General features: G+C 38.8%; 1 protein-coding gene across 1 annotated transcript in view; it reads left to right on the top strand.

The window, feature by feature from the left end:
• LOC126822745 (potassium channel subfamily K member 12) overlaps positions 1-6483 on the top strand; it is a 56369-nt gene extending 49886 nt beyond the window's left edge. The window contains exon 2 of the mRNA XM_050551797.2: positions 1441-6483. Coding sequence (XP_050407754.2) covers positions 1441-2339 — 899 coding nt within the window. The 3' untranslated portion in view covers positions 2340-6483. The remainder of the gene's footprint in view (positions 1-1440) is intronic.
• Positions 6484-15810: the final 9327 nt, after the last annotated feature.

Genomic DNA, 15810 nt, shown 5'->3' with positions numbered 1-15810 from the left:
TAAATGAGAAAGGTTCAAATTATTTTTAATGCATATTTATTAACAACAAATTATATAATATTATATTAATGAAGAATGGACCTTTATATCTACGTGGGGTCAAGAGTTTTATTGAGAATCGGCCGTTCGGTCGGTCGGTCGTTCGGTCCCGGAGACTTACATCCACGTCATATTATAGACAAGCTGTGAATCAAATTGCCAAGTATAAGATTAATAAGAATGAAACATTTCAGATAAAGAACGAATAGTAATAATAATAACAAAAGTCAAACATATAGATGTTATACATATTTGAAATCAACAACACATACTACAGATTTTGATAATACAATTAATTATAAATAAATTATAAATATATTCATTATTTACATAAATCATTCAGTAAATGGACATGAATATGGTTAATTACCCTTACAAAATCGAACGCGAAACGACTGGCTTGTAAACTGTTTCTTGATTGGTTCGTAGACCTTATCTACAATCAAGGCAGGGCAGATAATTTGAAATCGTGGAAACCCTATGGATTAACTCAGGGTATAGTGAAGTAGAACGGAATGAAAACACTGGGAATACCGAGGATGGCGCTAACCATTCGGTCCTGTTAATAAATGTCTAATTAATAATTTATATAACATTGGAAGCTCAGAGAATGGCCTGCTATAGGCGGATTGCAGCCATCAGATGGCAACGAGAGTTAATTATGGTCTTGTCATGTTAATAAATGTCTAATTAATAATTTAGATAACATTAGAGGCTAATTCTGTTATTTCGAAATATTAGTAAATCATTGTGGTGGGTAATTGATTGGAGCTAATTATGTTATGTCGAAATATTAGTAAACCATTGTTGTAGCTAATTGATTGATCAGATGAATACCACACCATCACCGTTGGGGGGCAGTCCACTATAATAGCCGTTCAGTCACCACCAGGAACCAGGAACTACATGTTTCCATGGTCCCTGGTGTATATAGAAATGAAATGAAATGGGGTTTAACGTCCTATTGTTCTGCTCCTAACTGGACTAATGAAGACGGGCATAGGCCATACACTGTGCTAAGAGGGGAAATTGTGCCGGGACATGGCCTGCTCTTATATCGAATTCTAACTGCTAAGGGATCTTTTACGTGAACGTGAACGCCAATGTGTACATCGGACCTCGGTTTTTCGTCCAATCCGAACGACTATACGTTGTCCCCTGTCCTGCGCTACTCACAATGGGAGACCACGTCAGAACTTTCTCGGCCTATCCAGGGATCGAACACGGGATCTCCAGGTTAGCGCAAGCCAACGTCTTTCTCACTGACCCACCGTGGCTCCTGCCCATGTTGATCTTTCCCTGCTCTGAATATCCAAAAATTTCCCTTGTGTGTGGTGCGGTTGCACCTACTACTAGAAACTTCCCTGATAACGAACATTTTTATTCATTTTCTCTTTTCAGGTTTTGGTATGACCACACCAAGAACAATCGGAGGAAAAGTAGTTTTAATTTTTTATGGATTTTTTGGTTGTGCTGGCGCTATTCTGTTTTTCAATTTATTTTTAGAGCGAATAATTACTTTCCTAGCCTACATTCTTCGAGCAATTCATATACGCGATATGAAAAGAAAGGGCTTGATAAGCGAGACTAAAAATAATAAAGGGAGACGACCGAGTCAGACTTCCGACGATGATCAACTCGATGCGTGGAAACCGTCTGTGTATTGGGTGATGTTAATTCTATTACTCGGAGCATCAATTGTGGCGCTGTGTGCCTCAGCAGTTTATCAACCGGTTGAAGAATGGACGTATTTCGAAGCCATTTACTTTTGTTTTGTGACTTTCGCAACTATCGGATTCGGGGATTACGTTGTTAGTCAGAGAGAATCATACGCTAATGTCGATTTATATCGTTTTGCAAACTTCATCTTCATTGTTATCGGTTGTTGCTGTATTTATAGCTTATTCAATGTTACGTCGATTGTGATCAAACAAGTTTTAAATTGGATGTTACGAAAACTTAACTGTCGCTGTCGTGTACAGAGGCCTAATCCAGGCCGCCGAAACGCCATAACGCCAGGCCATCTAACTAAAGGGGGAAAAGCTCCAACTGTAACCGTCACGGACGTTGACGGAGACAGCGATTCCGAGTATAGACGCAACTCGGGAGAAATGATATCGATGAAAGATTTTCTGCAAGCGAATAAAATATCCCTGGCCATGATGCAGAAGGAACTTTACGAAACATCACAGCGAGGTCACTCACACAAGCGTGAGGGTGGTTTGCAGGGTGGAGTGGGGCCAATGGCCATATTAAATCGTAAACTGGGCCAGGAAGATCATTTTGATTCTGGAGTTTGACAGTGCTGTGATATGAAGATAGGACATCTTGGCCTTACCCGCGGTCTAACTACTACGTATGCGTGGGTCTGAATTTGTAATCAAGCTGCGGCTAAAATCGAAATGTTGTCTTTTGTGATCGATTGATTGAGGGAACATGATTACCGTTGTATTATTAAACCATAACCTGCGTTTCCCATCTAATTAACATAACTAACATAAGGTCTCACAATATTGTGAATGTTGAATATCTACAAGGAATATCAGTCGAAAAATGATTCAATTAAACACTCGGCATCCATGGCAGATAATGTAAACGGAATATAGTAAAAACACGCCATCTTCACACAAAAATCTTGATGGCCCTCTCTTGTAATCGATTGAATCTAAGTCGATAGATGATCTATCGTTTATATTTTAGTTTTCTTAATTTAATGTAAAGTAAACAATCCGTGTGCATGTTAACGCGGATTAAGCCGTGACAGATTTGATATTTTCCGAAAAATGACCACACAAAAAGAACAGATTAGTATCATGTTTGGTCGTTTGTAAACCGGATGTTATGAATGATACGGTTCTGAAACTGTTCACCTATTATTTGGTTCCTGATATCAGATTGGTTCCTGGTATCAAACTATCTCCATGTTCACTCTCGATCATCTAACAATATGACCAATTACAGACCAATCTTAGTCAATGGCGAGCTAATAACGAAAAGGCGGATGTTATCTAATAACGAAACTGCAGATGTTAGCTAATAACGAAACGGCGGATGTTAGCTAATAACGAAACTGCAGATGTTAGCTAAAAACGAAAAAGTGGATTGCAGCCCAACCTTAGCTAATGACGAAGAAGTGGATTGTAGGCAAGGCCAGAATGATAAACAAAATATTCAACGTCTGTGATGAATTTTAAATTTAATAATTTAGCTTGATTTGGTTGTTTCTTTGCTAAACATTATTTTATTATTTTCTAGATATTGTCTTCATTTCTATATGAAAACATTTTATGTATAATCAACTTACTTCACAAATAAACGACGACAAGGACAGCAACCCCGAATAAATTCAAATATAAATCAAAAAATATAATGTTTAAGACCACATACAATCAAAGGTTAAATATAATGTTTAAGACCACATACAATCAAAGGTTAAATATAAAGTTTAAGACCACATACATACAATCAAAGGTTAAATATAATGTTTAAGACCACATACAATCAAAGGTTAAATATAAAGTTTAAGACCATATACATTCAAAGGTCAAATATATAGTTAATGATCACGCACAATATAATTTAAAGGGCCAATCCTGATAATATTTTGGAGAATAAAACTGCTTAATTTTGTGTTAAAATCCCTTAAAATCCTCTACCTAAGAGCCGAGCAGCTAACTCAATATTTGTGATACGTTTTCAAACAACTTAAACCCGCCCGTCTTTATCTGGAAATGGAGACCGGTGTCCAAACTGTATTATACAGTATCTGGATAAAACCAGACTTTTATTTTATAAAAATAATGTGTAGGTGAAATTTACCCTTCGTTATCAAGTACAGCACACGGGTCATTCACTGTATAGACCTCTAAAGAAACGGGTATCGATTATCAGGTTGCCCAACAAAAAATTGACCCGAAATCTTAAAAGGGTTACGTGTCCGGATAAGCATTTTTGACTTTCATGTCCAAACGACTTAATATTTTGAGCTGAAATTTTGAGACAAGGTAATGTCACCATTTCTCTATATTTGGGCGTTTAAATTTCATACTTACTCGGACTTTTATTTTTGAGATTCTATTCAAATCGGGATAGTCCCTTTAAGATCACACTCAATCAAACCTATTGGTCAATAAATAATAAATATCAATTTTCTATTGATAGTTGATTATAAAATCTGCTGATGTTCTCGTGTAATCAATATCAAAACAGGTTCTATTCATAAACATCGGGGTCAAGGTGGTATCTAACCTTGGGCCTTTGAGTGTAAATTCATATCTGGAGAACTTAAATGCAATTGCGCGATTATTATCAATGAAGAAAAAAACCCAACATTTGTTAGCTTTTTAACGCATTGGCACTTTAAGTTGTCTTTACGATTTTCTGCAATAGGAAATTGGCGTAACCCATAGATACGGTATGCTCATGTGATTTCCGGTTTGACAACAAATCAAATAACCCCTCACTGATTCTGCACCAATCACAAGACAGAATTAACATTTCTACTTGTAATATTTTTGTTGTAAAGTCATGCTATAATAATATTTTGAATTTGATATTTTGAGATACTAAGGATGTAGAATTTGGTCCAAGCAGCAGTTGCAATTGTGTCTTATTCGTTAACCATGTAAAATACTCGACGCCAGAACTTGTACCATAAATAAATATGTCACGTGTTATGGTCGAGTCTAACAAAGAAAGAGAAATGGGGTTTAACGTCCACTCGACACAAACTAGGTCATTTCGGGACTAACATATGGTTCAAGTTTATTTCTATAATCCGGATGGCCCGGAGAAAAGACATGAGGTTGGAAATCGACCCTACTCCTTGTCACGTACAACCGGGGAATCGAAACCACACCATTTGATTCAATAACAGACCTTACGATGCAGCGCGCACACGCTAACCATTCGGCCATCCAACCCCTCTGTAGATTTTAACAAACGGAGCATACAATTTTCGAAGGTAGTGTAAGGCAGTCAGAGGATCCGCACCCCGGAATATACCTCCTGTTGATGCAGTGACATTTAGAAATAAACCCACTCCGCTATCAGCCTATCACCGACGTATAAACACGACGTCAACCAGTCAAAGTATGTCGTCGTAATCACGTCGTGAACTTAACCCAGTTCGCAATTAGCCAATCCCGGACGTCCACCAGTATGACGTATTAACACGACGTCAACCAATCAGATTGTGTCGTCGTAATTACGTTATAAATTGATGCCCTTTTCTCCGACAATCTAAACAATTTCAAATCAAAATGTGACCTTAAATAAAATGTGATTAGTAATGTGAAACAATTCCAGCAGATGAATATATAAACTTTCTGTTAAAAGTCTCAATAGGAAATGTTTTCACAAATCTCTTGAAGCATTGATTATCGCAGAAAAATGCTTCGTCATGTTGTTGTCAAGGGAAACGTTTATTGCGATCGAACGCATCAAATGGACACCGCTTTCATTTTTCATTTGAAACAAGAATGTTATTGTTCTTTATGAGTTTATTAAGATTGATATGTTTAGATACGGACCACGTGACAAGCTGTCAATTTGTAATATAAATAAATGATGTAGATATTTGTCTTAACGATTTGTTTTTAAAGATGCATTATGTGAGAGCTAAATTGGCCTATCGCAGGTCTTTCTTTTGGTTTCAAATGTTCTATAAACTTTTTTTTAGACATTTATTCACGCGACATGCTTATAATCAACACTCTCGAACATCAGGGGGTATCACGGTGGCTAAGTTGGTAAGACGCTGGCTCGCTAGCCAGGAGGTCGGGTGTTCGATCCCTGCATTCGCCGAGAAAGCTCATCCAGATTTTCCAGCGAGGTTTCCCCTTGTCAGTGATGCAGGGCGGAGGGCCTGGCAAGGACAGCTGTCTAGTCGTTCGGATGGGACGAAAAAACGAGGTCCCGTGTACACATTGGCGTACACGTAAAAGATCCCTTGGCAGTTGGAATTCGATATAAGAGTAGGCCGTAGTGCCGCTGCCCGGGCAAAATTTCCCCCATAGCACACTGTAAGGCGTATGCCCGTCTTCATTAGCCCAGTTTAGGAGCAGAACAGTAGGACATTAAACCCTAATTTCATTTCTTCATTTCTAGAACATCAGATGGCAAAGATTGTAACGGATTAAAATACAGTCGCCATTTACTGATTTTATTTAAAAATGACGAATTGAGGCTAAGTCTCCAATTACAAGGACCGTTGTTTCCATAATAAACAATCTATGCCACGACCTGACAAAACTTCAAACATTGATAACTTCGCTCAGAATGAAGTAATTTTTAATACATTCAGTGTGAACGATCCATTTTCGAACCATTGTAGTAAGAATAACCAGCTCTTTATTTAAATCTTACATAATGTATCTTTAAGAATATAAAATGCAATCACGTGACCACAAACAATATTTATATTATATTATCATTGAATTGATATCAAAATACAACATTATGCACTCTTTGTAATAAACATGTTTTTATTAAAATTTTGAGTTTGTCTAGCTTTTTGGTTCATGATGATTTTCAAAGGCGGGCTACGGTTGACGACAGCGGCGTATCCATTGATCTTCAAAGGTAGGGTGGAGTTAACAACAGCGGCGTACCAATGGTTTTCAAAGGCCGGGTGGGCTTCACGATAGTGGCCTATGAATGGTTTTTAAAAGGCCGGTGGAGTTGACAACAGCGGCGTGCCCATGGTTTTTAAAGGCCGGGCGGTGTTGACGATAGCGGCGTATCTTTGGTTTTCAAAGCCCGGGTAAAAGTGACGATAGCCGTGTGTCTATGGTTTTCAAAGGCCGAATGAAGTCAGTTCTCACGAGGGGGGGGGGGGGGCAGCCGGTGCGCCCCCCCAGGGCCCATAAGCGTCTATGGGCCCCATGAATATCAAAGTTCAAAATTGAAATGGGCAATTCTGTATGAATTTTGTATTGTTGTTTTGGAGCTTATAAAAGATTGTACAAAAGTTTTCACGTTTATCAAAATCTGCTAGTGAATCATCTAGATATGACTAACGTTAGAAAAGATGGGGGTGGCGCAAAAAGGTCCCGCCACAGTACATTGTTTTCCTCTCAAGGGCCCTGGGTGGAGTTGGCGACAGTGGCGTATCTATGGTTTTCAAAGGCCGGGTGGAGTTGACGACAGCGGAGTGTCTAGGGTATTCAAAGGTAGATGATGAAAAAAACAGCAAAACCTAATACAATTATCAAACAGCTCGGCTCATTGGTGAACCAGCCCCATATTGAAATGTGGACGTACAGACAGGGGTGATGACAACAGACTACTAAATGACACATGGACGAACAGACAGGGGTGATGACAACACACTACTAGATGATATATGGACGTACAGACAGTGGTGATGACAACAGACTACTAGATGATATATGGACGTACAGACAGTGGTGATGACAACAGACTACTAGATGAAATAAGGACGTACACTATTGTGGTAACAGAAGATCACTTTAGTAAATATATGATTTATTAACATCAGGAAAATTAATATAAAACAGACGCATAAAAACAACAGGAACACGAATTAAACAGGAACTAAACTAAACCAGGATAGCATTAATGTGGTACATTAAGACAACCGTTCCGCCTTTCTGCCACGGCAGCGGCTGAACTCGGGTGAGTCCATACGCCGGTCTCTGCTCCTCTCATTCTCCCGTCTCTCCTTTTTTCAAATCTCCCGTCTCAGGGTCTTATATAACTGACTGTGCATTCTATTTAATCACGAGCACTATCACTACATGTGGAAATTATTACGTCGGTAATTAAATGCGCTTATACGGGACGTGTAGTGGACAGTATAGTTAATATTGTAGATCAATAACATGGGTTTCAATCGGTTCGCACAAGTTGAGCACTTTTTCACACATGTACGATGACAACATACTAGATGAAATGTGAACGTACAAAGTGCATTAGGGGTGGATATTTCCCGGGGAATGGCAAACTGTAGATGGCAAAGAAGGCCGATTGGGGGCCTTACAGCGCTGTTGGTGGTGTGCACGGGGATCACTCCAACCCGCCGCCAGAAAATCCTTGTCTTTTTTTTTGTGTTTGTACGGCTAGTATTGGATCTATTACAGATTCATTAATCCAAATCATCCACACATAGGCCGACTTAAATATACATTTTGAAACTAAGCGTCGGTTTCCTTCCCTGTAATAATATACATTATAAAACTAGCGGACGGTTTCACGTAATAGTCTAAAGTAATACGAGTGATATTTTAATCAAGGAAAAGGGCGCAATAACGTGTTTTTCGTATGTACGTGTATAGAAATAAATAAAATGGCGACAGTGATATAAATGATAAGAGATATTGTAAATGACATGGACCATCTATTATTCACGAGATAATTATATTCAGTCCTGCAACACAAGTCTACATTAATCAACATCGGACGTTTTCTCTTCTTGTTTTTATTGTAATGCGTGTACACGTCACGACAAAATTTAAAAAGCATGAGAGTCTTCTTTGAGCGACATTTAGCAATTGACACACGTTACAAAAACATAATATGCAACACAATTACTATTTTAATTAAAGCGACATTTCGTTGAAGATTCTCTCAATGCTCAGCAAATAATACGAGAGTATTATGGCCAAGGGTCCGAGCATAACGTCATCGTTGCCATCTTGGAATTGTGGCATATCAAAAATCGAAGTCTGACAATCGATGCGGCATTGTCCAAGTCTCAGGTAGTGGGGGTGGGGTGGGGGCTAGCCGAATTGATCAGGTCTGTCATTTAGTAAAGTGGCGTGGTTTCGATTGTACGTGACAGGGAGTACTGTCGCCTGTCCAACCCTATGGGTCAAGCGAATTATTGAAACCAAAATGACCTGGTTTGTGTCAAGTGGAAGTACCCCCATCTCTCTCTCTCTCTCCCCCCCCCCCCCAACTTGAATTGGCGAGTCTTGGTTTTATTCCAAGATCGTCGCTCCCAAGTTGAGTCGCGCATGGAGCCCAATTCCTTAGTCCACAAATAGTAAATATTCAAAACCATTCGGCACAACATCGCGCCCGACATATGAGCACCACCATGGGGCGGATTTAACGATGATCTAAACAAAGCTGAACGTCTGACTCTACAATCCTACAAAACAAAACCATAGTGATTTAACACGCCGCATAATTCTATGTTTCTTTCCTCAACATTTTGATTTTATATATATGTATATATATATATATATATATATACATATATCAATAAGATGTTTGGAAAGAAAACAAACTACATTTTTTAAGCTAGCGCTTTCTGTTCCACCGGAACTTCTTCAGGCTTCAATATATATACAGCGAATGATTTATCTTTATATCAAGGCCCATTTCTCCTACGTCATTAAACTCGGATACAAAAATAATCCGGTTCTAAAGTCAATTCAACACAAACGATCTTTTATTATCCAATCAATAATTACTTCCTGTTTAAGTCCGTGACACGATATGAATGCAGATAACCTTCGACGTGGTTTCCGATGTTTAATATTATCTTTGTGAAAATATTATTGTCTTAGAAGCTTATAAAGAAAAGAAAATACCATTTCCTTCTTAGAATACTCGGTCAACATGAACCTAGGACCATCTTAAAGAACTAAAAAACTATTCTATTTATCACTGATTAAAGATACATTATGTACGATAAAGAGCTGGTCGTTCGTGCTATTATAACATAGTTTATTTATAGAAATAAAAGATGGTCTGGATTCAACATTTTATTATAACATATACAATACTATCAACATACTAAATATACGAGAAACCCTTCTCTGGTGAGCAACCAAAGCTCGTCTGTTCTATATCCAAAAAGCTAAGACAATTTATACTAAAATGGTACATTCGTTAATCACATAACAGGTTACAGAACAATTGATGTGTGAAAACTGAATACATTGTAGTAAACGCAACTAGCGGTCAACGTATTATCTAACTTGACCACTATACTTGATTATCTAACTTGACCACTATAGATATGCCAGTCGCTGGGCCTTTGTTAAATTAAACAATAATATGGTCAATTAAAGGGACAATAACACTCTTGCTGGCGTGAAAGCTCCAGAAAATAAATAATATCTCTATCTAAGTACTAGATGTTTAAGTGTCCTACCTGTTGTGTAAATTATCCATTACATCCTATTTTACTTGTCCAGAGGGTTCGAAAATATTTTTAAATCTAAGTTTCATTTGAAAAGGTTTACGTTGGACGTTTCAAACCATTATGTTGAATTTTTCAAAATTTTTAAATTAGGTGTGTTAAGATGAAATTTGTTTCATCAATTAATTGAAATATTGTAAAATAGTACAATTTGTTGACCAGAATAAAGATTGGGACATATTATTCAGTTACAATAAGAGTGGTATTGAGCATCTGAGAGAGATTTGACGATTCTAATATTTTACCTATCACTTTCGCTCACATTATGTAATACTTTAAATATAGATAATGCAAAATAAATATATTAAAGGACCATTATCGAAGATTAGATAAAGAACTGGAAGTTCTCATTATAATAGTTAAAAACTAGATAATGTAAAGGAAATAATGCTGATAATTTCAGTCAAATTGCTCCACTCTTAACCAAGATTTTAGCGATTGAATGTTTGGCCTGGTATCGATCACCTTTACTAAAGTCGGTACGATAAAAAATATAATCCATATTTGGATTTAATCATCAATGAGCATTGAGCGGCAGATCGGATTCAAATCCAGCGAAAATCCGACATAACATGGCATCGAGAGTTGATTATGGTCTGGATAAGTTAATAAATGTCTACTTAATAGTTTATATAACATTTCAGGCCTACCGAAAAACCGGCAATAGGCAGATTCACTTGTCGCATTATGTATGTTTAATTTAGAATTTCTAACATTTGAAGCTCAGTGACTTGAAATATGTTTGAATGATTCCCATTTTTTATCACTCGATGAGATAGATCACTTACCCTTAACAAGTGTTATTGTGTTGCTGTTTTAATTTAGGAATAACAGTTTTTATATATAGAGAGAGAAATGGGGTTTAACGTCCACTCGACACAAACTAGGTCATTTCGGGACTAACATATGGTTTAATTTTATTTCAATAATTCGCTTGCGCGTAGGGGTCTTTAGCAGTGGGAGGAAACCGGAGGACCAGGAGAAAACCCACGCGGTTGGACAGGCGACCCTACTCCTTGTCACGTACAACCGGGGATTCGAAACCACGCCAGTTGACTCAATGACAGACCTTACAGTTTTTAAACGATCTATTTAAAAATTTAGGAGGTGTGTAGATAACCGTAATGTAGCGTCGTTTGTATAAATAAACAACAATAATTGCTACTATAAATAGTGTACTTCAAAATGGAATTTTAATTCTATTGTCAAACTCATCTGTATGGCGTATAATAATAATAATAAAAATAATAATTGATTTACATAGCGCCGACAATTCAACTCGACGAGCTGCTGTACATAAGTACAATTAATATAAAATCACATAATCCATAAAAAAGACATAAACAAAAAACAGAGAACTTTATTTAGTACACGTGGTAAAAGTCTGACACAAACACAGCTAGAAGCGTATTCAATCATTTGTATATTTGATTAAAAAATTCGGTTTTGAGATACCTATCTTCGTCAGCCCAACATTAGGAAGTTAAACCCTATTTCATTTCATTTAGAGGTTTTGAGCCTCATTTCAAATGGAACAAATCACACGCAGTTTCAGTGTGGTTAAACAAACATAACTAAAAAATCTACAATTAAATCTGTTATTAAAAACAGAGATACCATCTACAGTTATACAGTCTTTTGTTTAAAACAGAGATAAAATCCATAACGAATCATTAATGGATGGAATAAAACACATAAACAAACATAGAACATGGAATAAACAACACAAATAAATTTGATCACATGTAAATCATTGTGTATTGGTTCATGCATGCTGCTCATTTCGGGACTAACATATGGTTCAATTTTATTTCAATAATTCACTTGCGCGTAGGGGTCTTTAGAAGTGGAAGGAAACCGGAGGACACGGAGAAAACCCACGAGGTTTCATTTCGATCATACTTGAAATAGCAGAGTTGCCTTTTTCGAAGAGAAAAAGTAATAAAACGTCCTACTGTTCTGCTCTGACTGTGACAGTGAAGACGGGCATACGCCATACAGTATGGCGCTACAACCTACTCTTATATCGAATTCCAACTGCCAAGGGCTCTTTTATGTGCACGCCAGTGTGTACACGGAACCTCGGTTTTTGGTCCCATCCGAACGAGTACACGTTGTCCCTTCGTCCTGCACAATTGATCAGGGGGAACCACGCCGGGATATCCTGGTGAACTTTCTCAGCCAGCACGGCGATCGAACATGGGACCTCCCTTTCTTGAAGAGCGTCGTTCCAAGAAGAAGAAGAAGAAGAGCAACAACAAGAACATCAACAACAACAACAGCAACGACAACAGCAACATCAATAACAACAACAACAACAACAGCAACAACAAAGACAACAACACCACCACCACCAACAACAGCAATAACAACAACATCTAACAACGACAACAACAGCAACAACATTCAACAACAACAACAACAACATTTAACAACAACAACAACAACGACAACGACAACAGCAGCAACAAGACGAGTAGCGAATTATCCTAACAATGTGATACCTGTCTTTTGAAGTAAAGGAATTTAGACTCGAACTTTATATTGTTTTAGATTTGATTATCAAGTTTAAACGCGTGTAATGTAATCTACATGTGTCTAATTAACATCTTTCAGATAACCTTTTAAACATTTTAAACTGATATTCTCAGGTAGAAACAAACCGATTGAAGTATGGCATATCGATACAGCTAATTAATAATAGGTATATACGCTCAGATAGGTAACAAGATAGGTAATTATAAACTGATATTTATAAACACGTACTTTTACATCAAATAATGACACGGTGGCTCAATGCGTAGGGTAATGTCTTTGTAATCTAGAGACCCGGTGAGAGAAATGTTGTTTAACGTCCACTCGGCACAAACTAGGTCATTTCGGGACTAACACATGGTTTGATTTTATTTCAACACTTCGCTTGCGCGTAGGGGTCCTTAGCAGTGGGAGGAAACCGGAGGACCCTACTCCTTGTCACGTCCAACCGAGGAATCGAAACCACGCCAGTTGACACAATGACAGAGCTTATGATGCATCGCATCGGCGTTTTTCGCGTTCGGATGAGGCGAAAATGCGAGGTCCGTGTACATGTTAGCGTGCATGTAAAAGAACCCTTGACTATATGCCGTAGTGTGCTGTCAGGGCAACATTTTCCCAATAGCATACAACATGACGTAGAAAAGTAGGACGTTAAAATCAAAAATCATTTCATTTCGGGTCTGTGTTGCAACAAAAAGAACCTTCATTTGCCAGGAAAATAGAATAAATGAAATGGAATGGGGTTTAACGTCCTACTGTTCTGCTAATGAAGACGGGCATACGCCATACAGTGTGCTATGATGGGAAATTTGGTCCGGGCAGCGGCACTATGGCTTACTCTTATATCAAATTTCAACTAGCAAGGGATCTTTTATGTGCACGCCAATGAATAAACGGGACTTCGGTTTTGCGTACCATACGAACGACTAGACAGCTGTCGTTGTCAGGCCCTCCGTCCTGCACCACTGACAAGGGTAAACCACGTCGGAAAACGCCGATGAACTTTCTCGGCCAGTGCAGGGATCGAACACGCAATCCCCAGGTTAGCGAGCGAAAATTTGATCTAATAGTGTTAGGGTAACTTTTTTTGATAATACCCTTATATGAACCCGAGACCTCAGAAGAAGCGTAACCTATTACCTGTTACCCCTTTCATATGTTGTACTTAGTGTATAACGTCCGCTTCCACCGAACGTAATATCGCAGCCAAGTTGTCTTATTTTTATTTTTATTATCTTAGCGCACACACAGGGGTCTTTCCTGTGGGAGGAACCCGGAGTAAACCCATGAGGTTAAGAATGCGCCCCTATCTCCAAACCACATACACTCACACCAAGGATCGAAACCACAACCGCAAGTCAGAGGTGATCGGCCAGCTAGAGGTCGAAGCTTGACACTCTGGACCACTAGGCCATCCCAACCGCCACCCCATTCATACCGTACGTGACTTAAATATAGAAATAATCTGCAAGACGTGACCTGGGTTGTTACATGAACTGTAGTTATGATGGGTGTATTTAAACATGTATGTACAGAACAGGTGCGTGATGGGTTAAAGTTGTGATTAGATGGATTTTAAACTTGTCACGAAACCATTCCTATTATATCTCCTTAAACCAAGTCATAATGTGATAATCGGGAACCCTGGCAGCTATTGTTAGGATAGTACCTTACCTCCGCGGTCATTACCCCCAGTTAAAAGAGAGAGAGAGAGAGAGAGAGATAATACCCTTGTATGAACCCGAGACCTCAGAAGAAGCGTAACCTGGGGTTTAACGTTCATTCTAAACAAACTAGGTCATTTCGGGACTAACATGGTTCAATTTTAATTCAATAGTTCGCTTGCGCCTAGGGGTGTTTAGCAGTGGGAGAAAAACGGAGGACCCGGAGAAAACCCACGAGGTTGGACAGGCGACCCTACTCCTTGTCACGTGCCACCGGGGAATCGAAACCACGCCAGTTGACTCATTGACAGACCTTATGATAAAGCGCACACGTGCTAACCATTCGGCCACCCCCCAGTTAAAACAATAAACGCATCACCATATTCTTCCGTCTGAATCAAACCCATGACAAATCACAACATTTCTTCACAATTAGTCAAATTCAGGTGGCTATGTGAGTAAGACGCTGGTTTGCTAGCTTGGAGGTCACGGGTTCGCTCCGGGTGTTGGTCGAGAAAGTTCATTGGAATTTTCCAGACGTTGTTTCCCCCTTGTCAGTGGTGCAGAAGGAGGGCCTGACAAGGACAGTTGTCTAGGCGTTCGAGTGGCACGAAAAACCTAGGCTCCGTGTACACATTGGCGTGCACGTAAAAGATCCCTTGGCAGTTGGAATTCGATATAAGTGAGTACAGTAGGACCTTAAGCCCCATTTCATTTCATTGAATATGTGTAAGAAAGTCTAAGGTTGGGTTGACAATATCTGGTCAATATCCTCAAATCGCTCCTGATTAAAACACAGATCCTATTTCGTTTCAAAATTTCGTTTTACTTGTCTTTACTACACTTGGATCTGGAAGAGTTGGTATCATTGACGTGTTCTGGATAATGTGGCGGATTAGCCAATAAAACGTTCTGTTAGGGCGAGTTTTTTTTTTATCATTGACGTGTTCTGGATGACGTGAGTGTTTAGCCAATGAAACAGCGAGCTTTTTACAGCGAGCTTTTGTCATGTGGTGCACGGAACTGTGGGTAACCCACTAGAAACATCAATGCTGATTGCTTAATCAAATGTCATAGGTCAAAACCCTCTCGATTGACCTATGACGCGATCTATCACTACAACCGGTCAGATCTTTATGTAGTGTAGTTCATTGAAAGTAAGGGTCGCCTGTCCAACCTCGTGGGTTTTCTCCGGGTCCTCCGGTTTCCTCCCACTGCTAAAGACCCCTACGCGCAAGCGAATTAATGAAATAAAATTAAACCTTATGTTAGTCCCGAAATGACCTAGTTTGTGTCGAGTGGACGTTAAACCCCATTTCCCCCTCTCTCTCTCTCTCTCTCTTTCTCTCTCGCGCGCTCTCTCTCTCTCTCATTGAAAGTATAAAAAAACGAAAC

This window comes from Patella vulgata, chromosome 5 (assembly GCF_932274485.2).
Source record: "Patella vulgata chromosome 5, xgPatVulg1.2, whole genome shotgun sequence".
NCBI classification, from domain to species: domain Eukaryota; kingdom Metazoa; phylum Mollusca; class Gastropoda; family Patellidae; genus Patella; species Patella vulgata.
This window is presented reverse-complemented; position numbering and strand designations above follow the sequence as displayed.